Here is a 24,723-nt window from a genome sequence, read left to right as displayed (position 1 = left end):
CTCAAACAATGACAAAAGAAAGGAAAATGTTTTTTTAAAAAGGACTAAAAACAAGGAGGAAGAAATTAGAAAAAGAGGTAAAAAGTAAAACGGGAATGAGGGAAAAGAAGGCAAAAAGGGAAAAGAGAAAAGGAAAGAAAATAATTAAAGAATAGAAAGACAAACAAATAAATGCATAATTTTCTATATATACATATTTTATTTTTCTCTTTTTTTAATTTTCCTTTTTTTTGCCTTTTTGAGTTTCACTTTTCTTTTCATTTTTTAATTTTGGTTCTTTTTTCCCTTTCTTATTTCCCTTTTCAAAAGTAATAAGGTGCGTTTTAGTCACTTTGTGTGTATTTGTTCTACTTTGTCGGTGGCTTGACAGAATACAGCTACATCTAGTGAAAAAATATTATGCACTGTCCCCGATAACTTTCATATTAAGGCAGGGACCTCAAACTATCAAACTGGGGGCTGCAATTGCCCTCTGTGCTGCGAGTTTGAGACCCCTGCTTTAGAACAAATATGCTTTCGTAACAAAGGAGATGTAATGAACATAAAGAGCTCAGGGAAGGGTTTGAGTTAGTTTGATATGGGAATACTGTGTATTTTGTCGCCTACTATTTCATGAAAATATAAATAAAAACTTACTAAAAAGGTCAAACTCACAAACCGGCCATAAAGATAGATAGTAGATTTTAATTCACTTTTTACCACAAAGAAAGGAATATCTTTAAAAGTATAATTAAATTGTCTAGCATATGACCGATAATTTGCTAATTTAAAAAAAAATTTCGGCAAAGATTAAAAAAATGGTCAGAACAAGAAAAGCAATTTACTATTTGCTGGATGATACAGTTTTGCCTATCTTAAGTATAAATGCTCTAACTTTGCTTAAAAGACTATGTATCTATCTACCCTGGTCATATCCCTCGAAAGGGGTGACAGACAGCAAGACAAAAACATACAAAAACAAAGAAAACTAGACAATTACCGCGGCAATTGTAAGAGTTGTGATTGATCTGGAAGACGATCCCGGCATGTATATACAACATTGTTAGCATTATGAGTTAGCATAAAGTTTTTACCTCAGAGAAATGTTTATGTCATTTTTTACTTGGTTCTGTGGGGGTCTCATCAACATGTACCCATTAGCATGAGTAAGCATAGCTTCAACCTCCTATCGCTAATACTTGGGCTGGCATAGCCAGCCCAATAAATCACCGACAGTGTTTACAGCTAGCTTGCGTAGCCAGCCCAACACTTTGCTAGCGGCGCACATAGATGTTAGCATCCTCTCGCTATCATCCACTCTTTGGAATTCACCATTTACCCTTGGTTAAAGTTAATGTGGGTCGGGCCCCCTCAAGCCACTATGGAGCATGGCCAACCCAAACACCCAAACAAGTTAAGCACCTCGGCACCCAAGTTGGTCATACTTTCGTCCTTCCAGATGAAACGGGACACAAGAAAGCGGCCATGTCACTCGGGTCAGGGTGACACAACACACTCTTCTGTTCAACAGCAGGGCCCGACAGCTTTCACTGGTTTATCCCTGCCGCATCATACGGGTGCCCTACCCATCCCTTAGAATGCGTCTAAACATCCCACTATCCTTTTGCAACACCTCTCCACTCATTCCTATTACCAGGAGAAGGTGGGAGTGGGGGATGCTATAGTCTACATGCTACACCAATCCCTCTCCCACCTGGATAGGGCTAAGGGGGCTGAGGATTACATTTTTGGACTTCTCTAGTGCCTTCAATACCATACAGCCTCTGCTACGGAGTAGGAAACTGACAGAGATGGGAGTTAGCTCACCCCTTGTAGAATGGATTACGGACTACCTGACAGGCAGACTCCAGTATGTGAAACAGGGGGACTGTACATCGGACGCTGTGGTTAGCAGCACAGGATCCCCGCAGGGGACCGTGCTCTCTCCGTTCCTATTCACTCTGTATACATCGGACTTTCAGTACAACTCTGAGTCCTGCCACGTGCAAAATTTTGCTGATGACACTGCGATCGTGGGATGTATCAGAAGTGGGCAGGAGGAGGAGTACAGGAAATTGATTCAGGACTTTGTCCAATGGAGCGACGCAAACCACCTGCACCTGAACACCACCTAGACCAGGGAGATGGTGGTGGACTTCAGGAGAACTAGAACTCACCCGGTTCCTGTAACCATCAAAAGAAAATGTGTAGAATTTGTCCAGGCCTATAAATACCTGGGTGTGTAGCAGGACAACAAACTGGACTGGACTGCCAACACAGAAGCTCTATGTAGGAAAGTTCAAAGCCGACTTTACTTCCTCAGAAGGCTGGCGTCCTTCAACATCTGCAAAAAGCTCCTGAAAATATTCTATGAGACTGTTGTGGCAAGCGCCCTCTTCTATGCGGCAGTGTGTTGGGGAGGCAGCGTGATAAAGAAAGATGCCTCTCGTCTCAATAAAGTGGCCAGGAAAGCAAGCTCTGTTGTGGGCACAGAGCTGGACAGCCTGACAACAGTAGCTGAGAGACTGGCACTGAAAAAGCTGCGGTCAATCATGGACAATTCATCACATCCACTACACAGCATTATATCCAGACAGAAGAGCAGCTTCAGCGACAGACTGCTGTTACTGTCTTGTACCACGGACAGACTGAAGAGATCTTTTCCTCCTCATGCCATGAGGCTCTTTAACTCCACCCGGCAGGCTAAAGGCCAACATTAAACCACACCCCCTACATTGCATATTACCGAATTTTATTGCAATATGTATTCTGTGTAGCACTATCCAGATACTCTATAGAACACGCTACAGTGGGTATAAGCACGTCACATTGGGTATTTGTATATTGTATTCTTTTTGCTTTATTATTGTATTGTTTCTCAGCAGAGGGATGCTGCTGGTAATGTGAATTTCCCTGCGGGGATGAATAAAGTATCTATCTATCTAGATGATTTTTTTTCTTTTTGTGTTGTTAAATGGGCCGATAAATGTTTTTCCATATAGGTAAATGAACTAGCGATATGGAAGTTATAAAAAATATTGAGGGTTTGATTAAATAGTTTGTGCTAATATCAATAAAAGATAGGGAAACAACATTGGGCAACAGGTTAACATTCGAACACCCTAGAGTAAAATTTAAATACAAGTGAACCTTTTGGCATTTCACATTTCTGCATGAATCATCATCAAATGTGATCTGATCTTTGTCAAAATTACACAAATAAAAAAGCAGTGTCTACTTTAACTTAAACCACGCAAACATTTGTAGGTTTTGTTGGCATAGACTTTTTGTGTTCAATTTCTGGGATTTAAAACGAGTATTTGGACGAAAAATAAGCTAATGAGAGCAGTTCAGACTTGACTTGACTCTGGGCTGGTTGACCAGGAGAGTGTTCTCCCAACAAACGACAAGGAGAAGGTCTTCCTTAGAAAAGGTGTTGAAAAAAAAAAAGTCTCGCCCCTCTCTTATTGGAAAAAGGCATGGATTTGATAGAATTGAAAAGGAAACTTACTCGGATGGTTTTTTCCTGACAAAGTCACATGTTCACGAGAGCCCTTTGTTAAAACTAGACGGAGCTGTATTTTGAAGGTTGTATGATAAGGGCAACAGCATTATTTTATTTTTTTATAACAGGGTGAATGCTGGCGCTACTGGCTGCCGCTACTGTCTGGTTTCTTTTTGTATTAGTTATTTATAGCTCCATTGATTCTTTTTGGCCTGTGCTTGGCATTAAAAATCTGCCCCTAACCAGGGACTTTTTATCTTGTCTTGAAAGCTTTGGACTCCACCTATAGATTGATTTTCCAACACACACCAAAGGACACACAATGGTCATAATCTGTTGCTCGGGTCTTACTCCCTCCAATTGTTCCTCTGACCCTCTCCATAGAACAGACCATTTTCTTCTCACTTTCAGTTCTCCACTCTGTCTCTCAGCAAATAAATTACCAAGGCAAATCTTATTCAGGAATCTCAAGGACATCAATGTTAACATTTTCTTTTCCAAAACTGACAGTATCACAATACCGGATTACCCCACCAACCCAGACAAACTCTCAGCACTCTAGAATAACAGTTAGCTAACATGTCAACTCTCTTGCCCCTCTAAAAACCTGGTCCATCTCCTTATCAAGATCTGTTCTCTGGTTTACCCCTAATCTCATGTCTTTGAAAATAAAAGGCCGCCAACTAGAACGCTTTTTCAAAAAAACTGGACATACAATACACAGAAACATGTTCAACGCTCACATTCTTCTCTATAAGGACGCCCTTGAACATAGTAAATCCGCCAAGAACTCGGGAATCATCTCCTCTCAAGAAGGCAACACCAAATCACTTCTCTCCTCAGTCAACAAAATCCTCCAGCTTCCTTAAACCTTACCTCCCCATTTTTACTCCACCCACACTTGCAACGCACTGATGCGTTTCTTCAATGACAAAATCAGCTCCTTCCACCAGCTCCTCAGTTCCTACGCTTCTCTCTCGACACCCGAACCTTTCCCCTACAGTAATCCATTCTCCTCCTTTCATCTTCCCAGTACAACTGAATTATCTGAAATTACCGCCCTATCCAAGCCCCCCACATGTCTGCTTGACCCCATTCCTTCTACCCTGTTTCCTCTGCCCTTAAAACTGCTTTGGTCATGCCCGTCCTGAAAAAGCCTTGTTTAGACCCCAATAACTTCAACAATCTCAGCCCTATCTCTAATCTACAATTCATATCCAAAATCCTCGAAAAACTTGTCTCCTCCCAACTTCATGCTCAGCTCACTACTGTAAGGTTTTAACATTTCCTAAAGTGAAATCTGAATCCTAATTCCTTACACTTGGAACATATTCAGAAAAAATGATTACAATTTTCAAAATCAAACATCCCATTCCCTCTTTGGTTCTTCCAGTGGAAGCTGGAGGTATTGGCCGGATACATAAGGTTCCTGATACATGGAATAACACAACAACCACTTAATCCAAAAACAGCAATTAAGCAAGTCTACACCAATCCTGGTTTGGATAGCCATCAGAGATGTTACTGCCAGCTGTTCCTTGACTGCTTCCAGTGGCCCCTGTGTCTGGTTTCCCAGTTTCCAAACATTCTAATGTATGTAATTTATCCTGTCAACACTATTGTTAGGTGTAACCCAAAGAAAGATACTCTCAAAACCTGTTGCAACTTGATCTACCAATTTATATTTATCAGGGACCCCACAAGGTACTCCAATAGAGTCAATATATGTGGTGTCTTCAGTATAAAGCCATGAATTAGTCTGGCTTAGTTTCTCCCTCTTATAATCTTTCCCATATAAAATTTTATCAATAGTGTTGGGGTCCACTTTGGCTAATTTAGCAAGGTCTACTGTGAGTACAGACAGTCAAACTGAGGTTCATCAATGAGCACAACCCTGAGTTATCCTTTGGCAGGCGGTCGTAAAGTTTATCTCTTCACACAATTCCGAAGGAGGGGCACAGGAAATTACATTTTAACCTCACACCAATCCTGAAGGCAACTCAACCACTGTTTCCTGGAATTTACGTCAGGTCATCTATGTTTAACCACATTTTTGTCAAATAGAGGTTTTGCTTTTACCTTTGAAGTGATGGGGTCGAGCTAATCATTAATTTGGCAATCAGGTTTGGGTCTGGTGTTGTTCATTAGGGGTCGGTCACACAGACATTTGCGGCTGAATCACGGCCAGAAATTTCTGCCTGTGAGGCCAGAAATTTCTGCCTGTGAGGCGGACGCTATTGGACGCTTTGAGATCGCAATGCAGACGAGATACAGCAGTGCTTAACACGCGGTCGGAAATTCGCGCGCGGGTGGCAGCGCAAAAAAGTTTTGCGCTGCTCAATTCTTCAGAGCGCGGGTACACAGCCTTTCACAAGCGTATCAAGGCTGAACCACGGCCAGAAATTTCTGTTGGACGTTTTGAGACCGCCATATAGACGAGATACAGCAGTGCTTTACTCGCGGTCGGAAATTCACACGTGGTTGGCCGCGCGCAAAACTTTTGAGCTGCTCAAAAGTTTGAGCACGTGTTAAACCGCGTGCCGCACACGTGGTCAACACGAGTTAATGACGCGGAAATGACGCGGAACGACGTGCTCTGGCCGCGGCCAGGGCGTGGTTACACATGGGTAGGACGGGAAATTTCAGCGTGTAATCGTGGGTGGAGCATGGTAATAGCATGTTCTGCGCCTGTATCGCGATGTTATTACGTGAAATTAGCGTGTTACGCGTGTGACAGTCAAACACCTTTCTCCGCGTATACACAGCGCGATTTGCCGAGCACACGTCAGTTGTGCTTGAGACGTCAAGGGGGTGAACATGGATCCCCGTCAGCGTTGTGACCTCGTCTTAATCCATTTTCATTTCTTGACATTTCTTTTCAAGATAATAAAATAAAAATGATGCCATAGCTTGAAATCTTGATCTTCACGGGACTGTGTCTTGAGCGTTTATGATTTCTACAGCCCGGTGTTATCCGAGAAATGCATCCCTGCCGAGATTTGCATCCCCTTGCTACTACAACCACTTTTACCTCGTTTTATCTCACTTTTAGGGAATGTAATAGCGAACATATAACCAAAACCACTTCGTCTTGCATTTGTTGGAAATGTAATACAACTTAAACCATTCCGTCTTTGTTTTTGTTGTGAACGTAATCGAACGGTAAATCCTCCCCCCTCGCGTGAACGCGCATTCTGCTGCGCTTCCAACGAAAGTGATGGTATTCTATATAAAACGCTTACTAAAACTAGAAAGCGAGCTAATTATAACAATTGGGAGATCCTAGTCTATATAACGCGTTTATTTAAACAATAAAGTGCGATCGTATTCTACAAAATGCGTTTGTTAACGGGGATGAAAAAGTCACCAACGTCAATGCACGCTTACAACAAAAGCGATCGCAGCAGAATGCGCGTTCAGGCGAGGGGGTGGGGGGGGGGGGGGGGGGTGTTGCATTGGAGTCGGATTTGGGCACAACACCGGCTCGGGAGCTTTTATACCCGTGGTCCACACGAGAAAATGACGCAGAAATGACGCGATGAGGAAGCGGAACAGTCGCTGGCGTCTGTTTTGCGGGCATACCACAGATGAACAGCGGGTTGGCCAATTTTGCGCATTTTCCATCGCGGGCAACCACGGGCAAAAAAAAAAACGCAAAATTTTAGCCGTGATTCAGCCGCAAACGGCTGTGTGACCGGCCCCTTACATCTAAAATGCAAGAAGGGTTAATGGAAGTAGTTACCACTCAAACTAGTGGCCTTGGCCCCATGCAAACCATACAGTCATGAGGAAATGTCTGGACAGCTCTTTCAATCATTAGTAACCAATTATTCCAAAATGCTGAGACACCTGTGGTGATTTTAAGCCAATCATTTGTTTTTACTGGCATAGGGATCACCTTGGCGCCATAAATTTGTCCAATCAGCGGCACGGTTGTGGCTGTAGTATTTCTGAAGCATATAGTTCCAGGAAACATTGGATTTTTCATATTCTTTGTCATATCGGGACTAAGATAGAATCTAGTACAATTGTTCTTCCCATATGGTTTTAACAAGGTGAAATATTGTCTAATTTGCATGACCTGCCCTTTTGACCAATCAGTCCAATTATTTCCAGTTTCCCCTATTAATGTGGACCATGCCCTGCCTAAATATATGTACCATTCATACCCCGGGAATTCGTGGCCCTCACGTACATCGTAATCATCAATACCAGTCGCAACGCCTCGTGCTCCAATGGGATCAGCACTGATGCCGTTTTGGTTAGGTTCATACAATACACTGGACTCCCTGAAACCTTTTTGTTGTGCTATTAGTACAAATCGGGTCTTTGGTTTGTGTATTTATCTCTGGTCTATAGTGGGATGATGTGCTAGGCATCATTGTGGCAAGTGTGGTTGGCTGCTGTTTTATTTTATCTCTGTATCTGAAATGGTGTGTTGACGATACCAATTGTGTTTCAAGTTCAGTTTTCGATTGTTGATACATCTGATGTCCCAATCTGTCTGTTCATCAATTGTTAAAGCCATGGGTGTTGCATGGGGTAACCTAATTTTGAGACCTGTACGTTGACATTCCCCTTTTTCAATGGAATAGGAAGACAGTGGTTGTGGTGAGCTTCCTCCAAGTGCGTCCTGCGGCTTGGAGCTAATTAAGAACAATTCAAATACGATAAATAAGAAAATTAGAATTAAAATGCACACACTGATCAGAAAAGGTACTGTCATAAACCTCTTTTCCCTCTTTTGGACTGGTGATTACCCAGTCCATTAAAAGGAGTCGTGATGGAAATATCGAAATGTGAGAATATATGAAAACTGTCACTGTGGGTTGGGTTTTAAGGGCTGTGCAGGACAGATGTGAGTCCAATGGAACCACCTCGAGCTCTTGGTGGCCAACTGCGCAGATGTGGAGGTTTTGCCTGTAAGTCACCTGCATTCTGTCCTGGAGGTGGGTTGATCTAAAAAAACAAATCTTTGTACAACAAGGCTAATAAATCTTTCCTTAAGTCTAATGGGGACTTGCACAAATGTCCACCTTACTAGGCCTCCTCGACGGACTCGGCAACCACCGGATCACAACATGCTAAATCAAATACATACAGTCTAAACAATTTCCTCTTTAGAATTGTCAATCTATTTTGGTCTCGAAATCTCAAATTTGGCTGATAATTGCACTGTTTTAGTCACTGAATTGCTGAACTATTATCATTATTAACTAGCCAAATACAATGCTTTTAATTTACTGTTGTTATGATTCACTCTTCGTTATTTTTTCTTTCTTTTTTTTAACCATAAACGCTGCATTATCATTTTAGGCCAATCTTTTGTAAACATTTTCTTTCTCCCTTGTTTATATTGATACTCTTCATCTCTTATTCCTTTTTAAATCTTAATATCATGTTTTCTCTGAAGTATTGTGTCTTATCTTGTTGCATTCAATGTTTTCATTAAAAATTTTAATGTAGATGTTTATTACATCCCAGGATCTCCTGTTTTCCATGTCAGTATTTTAAATTTCTCGTTGCTAGGTTCTGGTTGCACAATTTTACAACTGTAAATACTTAGTGCTTTCGTCAACCTAACAAAATTCAAAGGTATTTTCCTATTACCTATTTTTCTTCAATAATCACCTTGATGCTTCTGAATCTGGCAAGAAATGTAAAATCCTCTAAAATGATGTGTTCTTTATGTTGAGTAAAACAAAAAAGTTTGATGGAGAGCATATTCAGAATACAATTTTTCCAGCAAAAAATGAACATACTATAATCGCTTTATTTAGTAGAAGCTTAATTCTTATAAACATTTATCCTTCTTATTTTGTCTCCTAAAACAAAATTTAAATTATTCCAAACAGTCCATATTGACTTTATACCAACTTCCTCTATGTGTTTATAAATCATCAATTGTGGACAACCTAGATAAGTGGGTGAGTTTACCATCAAAGTTTATCAATCTTCCTCATGCAAGTAAAACATTTTGTCATTAACAAGACTCTAATGTGACTTCAAGCAGACGTATGTCCTTGAATGTCCTTTGTGTTCCAGTTCTGATGACGGCCTTGACGTGTGCCCCACAGTTCATGTGAGGGTCACTCGTAATCCACTGCTTGAATGTTGCTTGGCCCATCAAAAATATTTTCCAAAATGTGACCATCCCAGACATGAAATGACTCCATTGTCTTTGTTAGTTCCCTTGCAACTTGCTGTCAATCAGTTCAGGGTGTCCCCTGCGCCCTGCCTGAAGACAGCTGGGATGTGCTCCAGCACCCCCGCGACCTTGCTGTTGATTAGTGGCGCAGACAATGGATGAATGAATGTCTTGTTCATTTTCCAGCTGTGTACCCCATCACGGCAAACAGTATTTTGTTCATCTTCATTCCGACGTGCCACTTCTTGACAGTTCAATCTGTTCTTTAGAGAGTCCATTGACTTTCAAAACATGGTTTTTCTTTTCAGTGGAAATTAGAATCCTGTTAAATCAATCATGCTTACATACTGGGATGCCTTGGTGGATCAGCTGGACTATTCAATAGCCTAAATTTTTGCTCCACGTCATTTAACTTAGTATTATGACTAAGTACTTGTCATAAGAGAGTACTTGGTTGGTTTGGACACATGGAGAGGATGGATGAGGAGCGAATATTGAAGAGGATCCACAGAGCTGATGTAAATGGAGACCAAAAGGAAGGCCGCGATTGACGTGGATGGATAGTGTTATGAGTGCATTGCAGGAAAGAGGTCTAAATATAATGGAAGCTAGAGCTCTTGTTGGTGATAGGAAGGAGTTGAGAGGTGTTGTGAAAGGATAGTGGGATTGTGGACTTGTTCCAAAGGATAGGTTGGGCACCCTTATGATGCGGCAGGGGTAAACCAGTGAAAGCTGTCGGGCCCTGCTGTTGAACAGAAGAGTGTGTTGTGTGACCCTGACCCGAGTGACACGGCCGCTTTTTTGTGTCCCGTTTCATCTGGAGGGACGAAAGAATGACCAACTTAGGTGTCGAGGTGCCTAATTTGTTTGGGTGTTTGGGCATTTGGGTTGGTCCAAAAAATGTTTTTGTGTGTTTTTTTTTTTGCTATCTTACCCTTTATTTTCTTTGTTTTTGTATGTTCGTCTTGCTGTCGGTCACCCTTCTTGAGGGATATGACCAAGGTAGATAGAGATATATAAATCAACATTTTTAACGTATTTGTTGATCGTTTGTCAAAGTAACATGCTTGTACTCAAATTCTAAACTATCCCACTCACTAAACATCAAAAATCTCAAAAAATGCCACATTGAACACAACGTAAAAAAACTTTTTAATTGTATTTCCCCTCACTCTAATCAACTATTTTTTCTCATCGATTCAATATAGAATGACGCATCCTCACGAATGAATTGCTTTATTGGCCTTTTTTTAAAAAAAGAAAGCACATCTCATTCAGTGATTGAAACAGAACAGCCATGTTAATAATCATTTTCAATTTCACTTTTCTTTTCCTGTGTTAATAAATCGTTATTTTCATTATTTTCAAACTTATTTGAAATTATTTTGATCACTTGCTCTCTTGTGTGCAATATTCTTTTGTTTTCCACATATTAACAACTTTAAGTAGTCATACCCATTTAATATTATCATTATCCTCATTTACTTACCTCTGACTCCGTGGAGTATTCTACTTTAGGGGACAATATAACCACAGCGACTCAAACCCGCCACTCCGTAGAGTATTCTTATTTAGGAAGACTCGAACTTCCAGGGCCTCAAACCGACTAGAATTCGGGGCTCGTCACCTCCCCAGGCCTCAAACCCAGCTTGTGTCCCAGACACTCTGATACCTCGTCAGGTGATCAGTGGGGTCCGCCACGACCAACGAGAGTCCACCTTAATCTAAACTAATGCCCTTTTTCTCTTCACAATTCCTGTTATCTGAATATTTTCCTCTTTTTACTGATTTATTTGTACTTCAGCCAGGTCAGGACACAATTTTTGAAATCTTCAATATGCAGAGTTCGACAGAGCAGGTTCTGCTTACCCTATTTTTTTGTGCCGGCTTGTGTCCTGATCCTGCTTCTCGTGAAGAAATCCTCAGCTCCAAACTTTACTCTATTCACACACACGCACTCACACACCAAGTGTGAGTCAGCCATGCAAGGCGCCTATCTGTCCTTTACCGCATCCTGGACGAGTTGTCATCATCATTCGTATTTCCATCAATACATTTTCCTTCCATATATTTTGAAAAAGAAAGTATTTATTAATGATTTTTTTCAATACTTTTGTATAAAAATGTCGTTATCTCAAAGTAATCTACATCATTTCACTCAATTAGATTTTTCCTAGTCTTCCCAGTCCTTAATTTACCAATTTTGAACTAAAACAGAAATATTTGATCTTTTTCGGTATTAATCTGCCATTATCTTGAATAAACATCTTCCAAATCGCTCAATCATGGACCGGACAAAAAAACCTTTGAGACCATTTGGGGCCAGCGCTCCTTATGTTGTACACCATCCCTATGTTGAACAACAATCTCAAAAATGCAATTTTTTCAACTCCTTGCTACATGTTCTATCAATTCTTCTTAAACATGACTTTTTAAATAATCTTAGCTCTTCTTAAAGCGTTTTTTACTTTGAAAAGCACAATTTGTTTGAACCGTTTTACACTACCGTGTTACTCCGTGTTCATCAATTTTATATATTTTTATTACAGCGTGTATTTTATGCAGAACCATTTAAATATTCTATATCAACACGTTATATTGGGTATTTATGTATTCAAGTCAGTCAAGTCAAGTCATGCTTATTTGTATAGCCCTTAATCACATGAGTAGCAAAGGGCTGCACAGATCAAAGACTATTGCAAACTATTATTACAGACTATTATGACACATTCTATTCCTTTTATTTTATTATGATTTTATTTTCAACACAAGGATACTGCTGGAAGTGTGAATTTCCCTACGGGGATGATTAAAGTATCTATCTATCTATCTATACACTGGGTTTTCAGATTTGCAATGATTACTTGTTCCAAAAGGTCATCTCCCTTAATCAACAAAAATGCCTTGTTTTGCACTTTATAAAAAAAAGGATTATATTTGCAGGTATTCTGTTTGTTATTTGACAAACTCAGATATCTTTATTGTTTAATATTGTAAAAACATTCTGTTTTGTGCACTATTTTCTAATTCGTCCACAAAATTCCAATATTTGAATGAAGAAAATGAAATTAACAATGTGTTTTTTATCCAATTCATCCATAAATAAATAAAAATAATCGTCAGATGTCTTTCTGGAAAAAAATGCTAAGTCAGCAAAACCAAAATGCTGAGTTTACTTTTTTTCACATATAGGTCAACCCTTCTAACTGCATCTAAGCCTGTTTCTCCTTGTTTTAAGGGACTTGTAGCGGCTATTTGAAAAGAAGTATTTGTACGGCACCAGGCTGACTAAATTATTTTTCTCCCAATGTTATTTGTCTTAAGTATTGGCTTTTATATCAGCCGCATCTTAAATTTGTTATACTAAAAATATATTAAAAAATTATGCAATGTCTTTTCTTTTAGGATTTGTGGAGCCCATCTGCCTACCTAATAATGGCGAAAATTTTAATGAGGGTACCATGTGCTGGATCTCAGGATGGGGAGCAACAGAGGACGAAGGTGAACCTTAGAAATTTGATACTATTGATAAATAAAAGCAAATTTTAACATATGCTAAAATATGCTATCACTTTTAAAGGGGACACTAGTGTAGTTTTGCGTTCTGCCATGGTCCCCCTCCTATCCACAAAGACCTGCAACCAGCCACATGTTTACAAGGGCTTCATCTCATCCTGGATGATCTGTGCAGGATATCTTGGGGGAGGAACAGACGCCTGTCAGGTGAGCATTAATCCTGTGTACATTTGATGCTTTTATTATGTTGTGTAACATTATTCAGGTGTCCACGTTTGGTAAGTGTGTCTCCTTTGGAATCAGTTTGTTATGAGTTGGGCTTTACTGCAGGGGTTTTTAACTCCATTGAATTGGGGAGCCTCTGGAGCTAGGGTCTGGGTGAGGGGTGGCCTTAAAAAAGTTCTGATAAAAACATTCCAGGGTTCTCAAATATTTTTTGAAATTCCCTACACCCCCCAAAAAAGATTATAAAAACATTGAGAATCAAAACATTTAATTTATAATAAATGGACGTGTCAGGTTAATTGGCCAGTCCAAATTGTCCCTAGGTGTGAATGAGCGAGCGAATTGTCTGTCCCTGTGTGCCCTGCGACTGGCTGTCAACCAGTTCAGGGTGTCCCCTGCCCACTGCCCGAAGATGGCTGGGATGGGCTCCAAGCACCCCCAGCGACCCTACTGAGGATAAGCAGTACAGATAATGGATGGGTGGATGGATTAATAATCCACTAGGGTTGCACTTAAAAGGACAGTGTGTATTATTCAGTGCCTCCTAGTGGTAATAAATATAATTCATTTAAGAAAAGTGATTAATTATCCCTCTATGTCCTCATTTTAAAGGACATCTTTGTATATTTTATACAGTTTATATGCCAATGTTATAAAAGATAACATTTCAGTTTTTCCACTTTTTGGACCAATCTAAAAGAAGTCATAAAATTTAAAGTAAAAAAAAAATATGATGGAATTTTTTTCTGGGTTTTTAACCATAAAGGTAATTTTGACCCAAGGGCAACAGGAGGGTTGAATACTAAGCGAAATACATGAAATATTATATGAATGAAGATTTTTTTTAAATGCTCACGAAATTTACATTTATTTGACTCAACATGAGTCTGACCTAGAGGTACCTGTCATAATTGTGCACCATCTTGATTCTACAGGTGGCCGTGAAAACCAAAAGCAATGGGAAAGGCTGGGTAAAAAAATGAGAAAAATGGTTTATTTTGGTCACGTTGAGTTTGTAGTTCGTATTCTTCCTTGAACATTTCAACACTCGCTTTTGGATGCATGACAATACAGCTATATCTAGTGGTCAAATAAATACATACTGTTCTTTTAACATTCATTTGAAGGCGGGGGCTTCAAACCCTCATCCTGAGGGCTGCAATTGCCCCAAAGGCCGCGAGATAAGACCCTTGCCTAACAGAGAAAAAAGGCGCAGCTTTCCACTTGACTAGGTAAACAGACAACTGCTCGAGGGCCATATTTTGCACCTGACATGGAAAAATAGGACCAAGATGCACAAATAGTCGATGAATAACTAAATGCGTACATGACAGGTAAAAATAATAATATAATTGACTATTCTAAGGCGGCCTGGTGGATGGGTGGTTAGGTTGGTGGAGGTTCAGGGTTCAAGTCCAGCTATCACAGCCTCCTCCAATAAAAAGAAGAATGCCGCTCTACTCCAGAGGCAAATGCTTGATTGGGTTGAGTAGATCACAAGAAAACAAGACCTTTGAAGTAAGGAAATGCTTTGCTCAACTGTAAGGACTTTGTAATGCCCAATATTTGTAGGAAATGCATTTTAAATTTACAATAGTCCTACCACTAGCCGAGAATACTAGACTTTTCTTAAAACCATTTCCTGAACCCAAAAAAATCCCTAGTACGTTAAAAGAAAACCCGAAAAGCCTTTTTTTTTTAATGTAACAAATGAACGTCAATCTTGAAAGGCAATTTCTAGTCCTTGATCATATTTTGGTTACAAGTGACATCGAGTATGTATACCATGGATTATTTAATTATTTTCATTTATGTTTTTACTTCTGAAGATTAATTAGTTATATACACACTCTTGCATGTTTTTTTTACTATTATCACATGAATGAAGTGATTGATGAATCAGTTATTTCATCCAGTTTGTCATTTTCAATAATATCAATGGTGCAAGTATTGTTGCAGGGAGACAGTGGGGGTCCTCTTGCTTGTGAAGATTTATCTCTATGGAAGCTGGTTGGGACAACGAGCTGGGGCATTGGTTGTGCCATAAGGAACAAGCCGGGCGTGTACACCAAAATCACACAGTCCCTTCATTGGATCCGGAAACAGATGGAGGTTGGTGCATGAAATGCCTTGAAAGAGATACAGAGGGTGTTGAACATACGTCACTGCAGGCCAGATTTCTCAGATTAAATTGAGATTTTTATGATCAATGACTCTCGGAACCAAGTATATGCATCAGTGGCGGCACCAGACGTGAATCACAAGGGGGTCATGTCAAATACATGTCCCTTGCCTGTTTTTGGGTCATGGCAAAGTTGGCCCCAGTCCATTAATGGTGTCAGTTCTTTACATGACTTTTTTTTTTTTTTTACACAGCATTTACTAATGCACGTTAAACATAACAGCACATCCAGCAGCAGCTTACATAAGGTTATTACTTAAAACAATAGACAACCTACAGCTCCCTTCCAGACGCTTTTTTCCTCTGGTCAATAACATGCATTTTTTTTTCATGGAGACTGTGTTGCTGACTTTAGATTTGTTTTGCATATAAAGCTTTAAATTTTTTATGTATTTTATGTTTTAGATTTGTTCATATTTTTTATGCTTCTAGTGTTTTTCAGGGATGTGTTTTAGATTAGCTTTTTTGTTTTTTGTTTAAATGATTGGTTTATTCTTATATTTTGTAGTTTATACGTTACAGCACTGAAAAGTTAATATGTATTTAAAATTGAAATTTTGGTGCTAGACTTTGTAGTTGCTTAGTATAAAAAGGTTCGGAGTTTAAATGAGTTTAAAGTTTACCAGTGAGTGAAAAAAATGCTATTATTTTAATAATTCCTAGTTTTTAAATTAAATAAAAACATTTCATTTTGTGCAGAATAATAATTATTGGTAATATACTGATCAAGGTATCCCAAAAATATGTATTTCTTTTGGTGCTAGACTTTGTAGTTGCTTAGTATAAAAAGGTTCGGAGTTTAAATGAGTTTAAAGTTTACCAGTGAGTGAAAAAAATGCTATTATTTTAATAATTCCTAGTTTTTAAATTAAATAAAAACATTTCATTTTGTGCAGAATAATAATTATTGGTAATATACTGATCAAGGTATCCCAAAAATATGTATTTCTTTTTTTCCCAGTTTTTTTCTTTTTTGTTTTTTTTCCCCCTACATTTTTACTTGTTTGTGCTTTCTTCTTTTATTTGTTTGTTTCATTTTCCTTTTCTTTGGGTGAGCACAGCATTTCTGTGTGTCAGATTGTTTTACCTCAAGTAATCTCTTGTCTTTTACGGAAGTCCACTCCCACACTAATAGTGATTGGAATTCCGGCTCTTTTTCAAAAAACGTATTGTCCACCCCCCCCCATATTTTTGATATCCCCCTGAGACTGATGTCTGGTGAAGCCACTGGTATGTGGTTCATTTGCATGAATCAAAAATCAAAAGTTTGCATGTGCCCGCTGCAATTGTTTTTTTACATCTGTGGCAGTTAGCGTTTGTTTTTCTGTCATTGGTTCAAGGGCAGCTCTAGCACCTCTTTTTTGCTTTCTTTGGCATCCCCTGGCTGGAGCTCTGTAGAGGTTGCTGGGTTTTGTTTGGAGCTAGGGTAGGGTTAGGGTAAGGTGGAAATATGGTTGGAGGGTACGTTTTCAGCCCTAAATTAAGATTTTTTTTACTGGTAGCCCAACTGATAAGATTCATAGACCTTAGGGTTATGGGTTCAATCCCTAGAAACTCCGGTATAAAATTGTAGCCTGCAGCTCTCTCACCAATTTGGCTGTGCCAGTAGCTTGGGGTAGCTGCTAGCCTCTCTCTTTAATTGGCTTCTCCAGATCTATCCCCAGTTCCTCCAGGATGAGCATCCTCCTGTTGAACTCCCAATGTTTCATCCAGCATTGACCTCCGTCCACACCACAAAAGCATTGTAAGCTTTCACCGCTCCAATTGCAGATTTTCCTGTGTAGAACTGCATTTTCCAAGCACAACTGCTCCTGGCATTGCATGGCATCCACATTTTAATACTACTGCACAATGAAATGAAATGAAATGATCTGCATTTATATAGCGCTTTTCAAGTCAATGACTTCCCAAAGCACTTTAAAATGTGCTCCACATTTCCCAATAGCAGCCTAATATTGCAGCCATGTAAGACCTGCTTATTGGGGGTATTAGGGGTTCAGTGTCTTACCCAAGGACACTTCGACATGTAACACGGACGAGCCGGGATTCGAACTGGGATCCCTTGATTCAAGACAAGCGCTCTACCTCCTGAGCTACTGATACCTTTAAAATGTTCAAAAAGTAGTTTTCCATGTGCTTGTATATGGTTTGTGGAGGATGTCATTAAGCCTTTTTCTAAAAATACAATGGTAGATATTATTTTTTATAATCTTGAAACGTGTCACTAGAGACCCTAACACAGGGGTCTCAGAAGATAAAATACGAAGACTCAAAGTGACTCCAACGCAAAATAAAATGAAAAAAGAAAAATCAAGTTTATTTATATATTTATTTGTATAATCACAAGGAGTCTCATAGGGCTGCACAGACCACAGATATTGCAAACCAAATTAAAGAAGAAAAAAAAAGACAAAAGTAATACTTAAGAAAAAAGGGAAACTAAAAATGGAAAATATAAAAGAGAAATATAAAATTACATTTGTTTTTGTCTTTTTTGTCTTTAATTGGCCTAACTAATTCCTTTTCTCAATTTTCCTTCTTTTTCCTATCTTTTCCTCTAATTCTATTTTTTTACTTGCTTCCCTTTTTTTGACCCTTTTTTATTTCCTCCCTATTTTCTTAAATATATATATTTTTTAAAAAACGTTTTTCCCCTTTTTTTCTTTGAGAAAGGCTGGGTAAAAATGGGGAAAAGGTTGCTTTTTGCTTACTTTCAGTCTCCGTAGTTTGTAGTCTACCCATGACTAATTTTTACACATTACAGCTTCATCTAGTGGACACAAATAAAACACTGTCCATTTAAGAAGAGCATGAATGCTTTTTCAGCACTGTTTCAGTGGATAATCCCATTTTGCCCCACCTTACCCGAAACTTAGCTTCAGCGTCCCCCAACTCAATTGAGTTTGAGACCCCTGCTCTAATACAAAACGAGGGCTAAGGCGGAAAGACCCATAACAAGCAACAACTAAAGGCTGGCAAAAGCCTGGCAAGGCAAAAAAAAAGAGGAGCAAAGCCAGCGCTTGCATATGTGAATGAGTTTTAGACTTCAGGCAGTGAATGTCTCAAAAATATTAGCAACAAAATATTGTCAACCAAACTTTTCGTTTAGATTACCGTATTATCCGCACTATAAGGCGCACCTAAAAGCCTATATTTTTTCAAGAGCTGACCATGCGCCTTATAACACAGTGCGCCTTATATATGGATCAATATTATGTCGCAAAGTCTTGCAACTAAGGCAAGCAGCCGCCGACTAGATTTTCCCCCAAAGGCGAATTAGTCCGCGGTGTATGCTGGGATTTATATACCGGCGTTTCATTTCCTAACCAATGTGTCAATCATCATTTGAATCAGTCACTATTGGCTAAAGTTATTCGGAGGTAAAGGGGGCGGATACTTTTTATCATTTACAGGCTCGCATAGGCTAAAGAGGCGAAACAAAGCCTGCAATTGGCCAAAAAAGATGAATGTGAATCACATGTTGGGTTGCACTAGGGCATAGAGAAAACATTTTTTACTATTCTGTATTTGTAAATATTTTACTCACCTGGATTTACTACACTCACGGTTGTAAGAAGAACATTGCTACGTATCATTATTTAACGTGATGGCTGCAAGAGAACTTAGGTGAGCTATGCGGCTTTATATTTTCCCGGTATCTTATTTTAGAACGATCTTGATGTTTGATGTCACTCAAATGCATCGTGCCATCATTCGGAAGGTTTAAGTCTTGGGATTCAGGAAATTCCATCCATTCCTTAGTTTCTATTTTCTTTTTCGCTCGCAACTTTACTGTATATATGACAATAAACACTTGGAATTGAGTTTAATTTAAAAAATAGACACTCCATTCCATCCATTATCTGCACCGCTTATCACAGAAACATCGAGTTCAGTCTGAAACAAGATACAGGGATAATATAGAAAGCCGGAGTAGCTCACCGAAGTCGTTGTGTTCATAATAATGTGCAGCCGTGGTCCTCTTATATCAGTGAGTTTAGTAAATCCAGGAGAATAAAATACTTACAAATACAAAATAGTAAAAAAATGCTTTCTGTATGCCGTCAGCCACGTGCCATACGCATTCATCTTTTTCGGCCAATTGGAGGCTTTGTTTTGCCGTTTAAGCCAATGCCAGCCTGTAAATGACAAAAAGGATCCGCCTCTTGACCTTCGAATAACTTTAGCCAATAGTGATCGATTCAACTGATGATTGACACGTCTTTTTTGGCCAATTGCAGACTGTGTTTTGCCGTTCAAGCCAATGCCAGCCTGTAAATGCTAAAAAGGATCCTCCTCTTGACCTCCGAATAACTTTAGCCAATAGTAATCCATTCAAATGATGATTGACACATTGGTTAGCCAATGAAACGCCGGTAAATAAATCCCAGCATACACCGCGGACTACTTGGCGTTCGGGGGAAAATCTAGTCGGCGGCGGCAAGTTAGTTGCAAGACTTTGCAAATTAATATTGATCCATAAATAAGGCGCACTGTATTATAAGGCGCATGGTCAGCTTTTGAAAAAAATAAAGGCTTTTAGGTGCGCCTTATAGTGCAGAAAATACGGTAATCATCACACACACACACACACGCACACACACACACACACACACACATTTCAAAGATCCATGTTTTCAGTCTATTTCCATTGTTTGTAATACATTTCAATGTATTTCCATTGTCTGTAATGTAACATGCATGCGCGACTTTTCAATGAATACGTCTACTGAAACCGATGTAGTCAGAAACGGGCCGAGCTCCTACATTTGCGCAGTAGTTTTAACCCTTTTTTATGCCTTTATCTGAATACTTTTGTCAGCAATGATTTTATATCTTTATAAACTCCGACAATGTTGAAACTTCAAAATGTGTTATTGTTTTAAATCGCATAACTATACCGTTTTTAAAATGTTTATTTTGTTTTTTCCAGAGGGAAGAGGCATCAGGCTTGGAACCTTTCAACTGAATTGACTTTTCAGAGACCATGAGCTAGAGCAGAGTGAACAATGCAATCAAAGGTCAAGATGTATAATTACTATTTATTTAACTGTATTCCCAAAAATAAAGCTCTAATGCAACCAACAAACTCAACTCAATGCTTTACACGCACAGGCATGCACACACGTATGCACATTTAAGATAGATAAAGGCATGAAAGAGAAGTTAAAGGCTTGCAAACTGCCTATCGTACCTTCTCGACGGCAAATATTTTATCACATATCTGAAACTCACTCAATGATGCTGGTGTTAAGCTGAACCCTTAGAGGATATTATTTTGCAAAGTTTAGATTTTCTCAATAATGCATCAACAAAAGCATTACAAATCATTTTCCTAATAACTCGGCAGTGGCACGGAACGGGCATTAGCTTTTCATACAGAACCAACTAACCTTTGAGTATGCTTCAATAAACTGCCCACTTTGCCTGAGTGTATAACAAAGTGGATATAATAAACAACAGTTTCATCCAAAGAAGTGTGCGGCATCAGCACCAGAAATCATTCTCTTTCAAACATCCAGGACATGCGCTTTGTCAGTGTGGCTGCAAAATCAGCCTCCATAGCCACATGAGGAGAGAGGGGGAGTGCATTAGGTACCGTGTATAAGCATTGAGTATTAAGCGTAGACTCAAAGTGTGGCAGATCCTCAAGTGTCCCCATAAAGAAAATATTCAACACTGATACGGAGACGGGCCAGAGAGAAAAACAAAAGTCAGCTGAAAGCGAAGATGGGGAAGTTTGTCGAAGTGTACGTAGCAACCATGGAGGGAGACTAGCAAAGACCCGTGTGCTTGCTATGTTTAAATTGTTGGCAGTGGACAGCACAAAGCCAAAACAATTAAGCTATCACTTAAAGACATGACAACCCAAACACGCTGATAAGACACTTGAGGGTTTTTTTTTCAGCGAAAAGGTGCAGAAAGGTGTAGATTTGGCATGTGTACAGGGAATTCATTACCACTTTATATTGAACAATTGTTTTGTCCCCACCAATATTATGTGATCACTTGAAAAAAAAAAAAAGATTGATCTTCTTCTGAGAGGACGCAAAAGATTGATTGAAGCCCTGCATTAAAAGGAATATCCAACGACTTAATATTGATGCTGATGAAGTGTGGCGTTTTTGATAGATATCTTCTACTGCATTTCTATTCGGATATATCCATTAATGACTTGATTTATGGGTGCAAAAGTCTAGATATTGTCAGTACGTTATAAATATTAAAAAAAGCACCTCCTGTCAAACTTCCCGTTTTGCTCATTTTATGTATTAAATGAATACTGTTGGCAAAATCATGGACTCTTTATCTCAAATATTGTTTTCCAGACGTCACTGCAGTACTCTGTAAGCATATTTGTATGCTCTCAGTTTTCAGTCATATTTACACAGAAAACTATTATAACGGGGTGTCAGACAAAGCCAAATGCGGGACACAAGGGATGTAGGAAGGCGTGTATTCAAACAACAACAACAAAAAGACATTTCCAACGAGAAGGGGGTGTGAGACTATGATAGCAGAGGGAAGATCTTTAGATTTAGAGGGAAGCTTGAGAGGTGTTTTTTAAATGGCAAGAATCTTGAAAAGGAGACTAGGGAATGCCTTTAAGAAGTCAGTTGGGGTGTAAGGTCTTGGGAGGAGGGAAAACTTGAGAGGGGGACTTGAGAACGGATCTTGAGGTGGAAAGAATTTTGAAAAGGAGACTTGGGAATACTTTTGAAGAGGGCTGGAGTCAAGAAACTGGAATGTGGAGGGAATTGAAAAAGGAGGTCGTGGGAGGCAAGCTTGTTGTTTAAGTGAGTAAAAGTCTTCAGGAATCAAAACGGTTGGTCAAAGTGAGGAGGAAACCTGCGGTATTTACAACAGAGATGGCTGATTGTCAAATTGGAAACACCTAGGGAGAGCAAAAGTGGAGGGGATTCGAAAATGGGGTAAAGCTGTCATCTTTTGGGGACAAGGGGACTGCAGGGACAAAACAATGAAGAATATTACAGTTGAGGATTTAAAAAAAAAAGTTTTTAAAATGCAGGAAAAAAGTAGCGGAATGTACAATATTTTTAAGTACACATGTAGTTTCTGGGGTTTTGGGGTTTTTAAGGGTTATTGTTCTATCTTCGTTATTCATTATCCATTATCCGATATCGGTCAATTCATAATGCTACAAAGCCCAGGAGCCGGGACACTTACTCTCAGCCAAAAGGCCAAGCTAAGGTCCTAGCCCTAAAGCCTTGCTGCGATCATTGCGAATGCACCGTTCCCGGAGGTACTGCAATACCGGGCCGATGCGTGGAGTGGACAGAGCAAGCTCTTGTTCCATCTCCGAAATGCAAAAATCAAAGATCATGGCAAGAGGTACGGCCAAAAGGCCAGAGGCGCGTCAACCATGACACGCCCACATCATCCAGAGCCTAAGGCCAAGCTAAGGACCTAGCATCAAAGCCTTGCCTTACTTGTATTTCAACCATATTTGTTTACAGTGCCATTTTTGCCAGTGTGTCTATCTTTGTATCTGTGTTCAGAACCTTGTATACAGTCGGTCCTGCCTACTATTGAAATGAAGTATTACTTTCAAGAATTAACGCAGAATTTGAACATATTGCTGTCTTTCTATGTGCTATTATTTCCGCCCACTTCAGACCCATCAAAACCACTACCATCTCTGCAAGGTACACCCCAAGACCATTTGCGCTTTCGCCTCTACCAATTCCTTTTACACGCACTGCCCGCATACATTTTAAGTTTCAGAAATGGGAAATCGGGAGATTTTTTTTCGACGCGATTATTAGTATTATTATTATTTCAAAAGAAAACAATAAAATTAGTTTTTCAATCTACTTTATTGTTATTTTATGTTTACATGTGATTATTACAATGTTTAATTATTCCAAATTTTCTGGTGTTCTTTAACAGTCATATGTAGCACTCTTATTCGTCTGCTGCTTTCGAAGTAATGACGTGGAGTTTGAGATTATGATCGATAGAACCTTTTTCCGGTGCAGAAAGGCGAAAAAGACGATGATAAAGACTATGGATAATTCGGCTACATTTTAATTGGCAAAACTTTGTTCACATAAAAATTTCGGCAACCCAAAAAAAAAAAAAAAAAAGATAATGACATTTTTAGAAATCGGTAGATGTTGCTTTCAGATCGGTAGGTGGGAGAATCGTAGCCAAAGCGGTAGTCTCCCGACCAAATCGTGAGACCTAACAAGTGTAAAAACATTTTATTTTGTGCAGAATAATAATTATTGGTAATATACTGATCAAGGTATCCCAAAAATATGTATTTCTTTTTCCCCCAGTTTTTTTTCTTTTTTGTTTCTTTTTTTCCCCCTACATTTTTATTGTTTGTGCTTTCTTCTTTTATTTGTTTGTTTCATTTTCCTTTTTTTTGGGTGAGCACAGCATTTCTGTGTGTCAGATTGTTTTATCTCAAGTAATCTCTTGTCTTTTACGGAAGTCTACTCCCACACTAATAGTGATTGGAATTCCGGCTTTTTCAAAAAATGTATTGTCCATCCCCCTATTTTAAATATCCCCCCTGAGACTGATGTCTGGTGGAAGCCACTGGTATGTGGTCCATTTGCATGAATCAAAAATCAAAAGTTCGCATGTGCCCGCTGCAATTGTTTTTTACATCTGTGGCAGTTAGCGTTTGTTTTTCTGTCATTGATTCAACCGATCGAAGTTGAATTTGTAAGTTGCTTCAGTGCTATATTTTGTATGCTTAAGGTTTAAAGTGTGTGTAAGGCTTGTATAAGTAACGTGTATTGTTTTGTACTAAACAATAAACATTAAATAAAACAATATGCACTATAAAGATAAGTAAAGTGAAGTTTAACTTACTTGTGGAAGATGGGCTTCAAGAGTTGGGCTACTTCCTCCTCCGTGGTAAAAATTGGCCGAAAAAAGCAATCCAACAATTTTTTCAACCACTTCAAGCTTTCTTATTCCAATTTAATTTCAAAAGAAACAGCTCACCTCTTTTTTACACCAACTATATTGAATGTGCATCGAGATATTAAACAATAAAAATGTCAAAGTTCTTAGCGCGCTGGAGATTCAGTACAGTATGTTTAATAATAATAATAATAATAATTTCCTTGTATTGTCATTCTGTGTAACAATGTACACAGAACGAAATGTCGATTGCACCTGACCCGTTGT

General features: G+C 39.1%; 1 protein-coding gene and 1 pseudogene across 2 annotated transcripts in view; one reads left to right on the top strand and one right to left on the bottom strand.

The window, feature by feature from the left end:
• tmprss3a (transmembrane serine protease 3a) overlaps positions 1-21,802 on the top strand; it is a 92,748-nt gene extending 70,946 nt beyond the window's left edge. For both annotated transcript variants that reach the window (XM_088353256.1, XM_088353257.1), the window contains 5 exons: positions 13,038-13,133; positions 13,213-13,355; positions 15,333-15,485; positions 17,208-17,299; positions 20,489-21,802. In XM_088353256.1, the coding sequence (XP_088209382.1) occupies positions 13,038-13,133; positions 13,213-13,355; positions 15,333-15,485; positions 17,208-17,299; positions 20,489-20,546 (542 nt within the window). In that variant the 3' untranslated portion in view covers positions 20,547-21,802. The remainder of the gene's footprint in view (positions 1-13,037; positions 13,134-13,212; positions 13,356-15,332; positions 15,486-17,207; positions 17,300-20,488) is intronic.
• Positions 21,803-22,797: 995 nt separating this feature from the next.
• On the bottom strand, positions 22,798-22,930 carry LOC148353424 (U2 spliceosomal RNA; annotated as a pseudogene).
• Between the last annotated feature and the right edge of the window lie 1,793 nt (positions 22,931-24,723).

The sequence above is a fragment of the Urocampus carinirostris genome, chromosome 14 (genome assembly GCF_059441175.1).
Source record: "Urocampus carinirostris isolate Australia breed hairy pipefish chromosome 14, RoL_Ucar_1.0, whole genome shotgun sequence".
NCBI classification, from domain to species: domain Eukaryota; kingdom Metazoa; phylum Chordata; class Actinopteri; order Syngnathiformes; family Syngnathidae; genus Urocampus; species Urocampus carinirostris.
The sequence above is the reverse complement of the archived record's forward strand: the minus strand, read 5'-3'. Positions and strand labels throughout refer to the sequence as shown.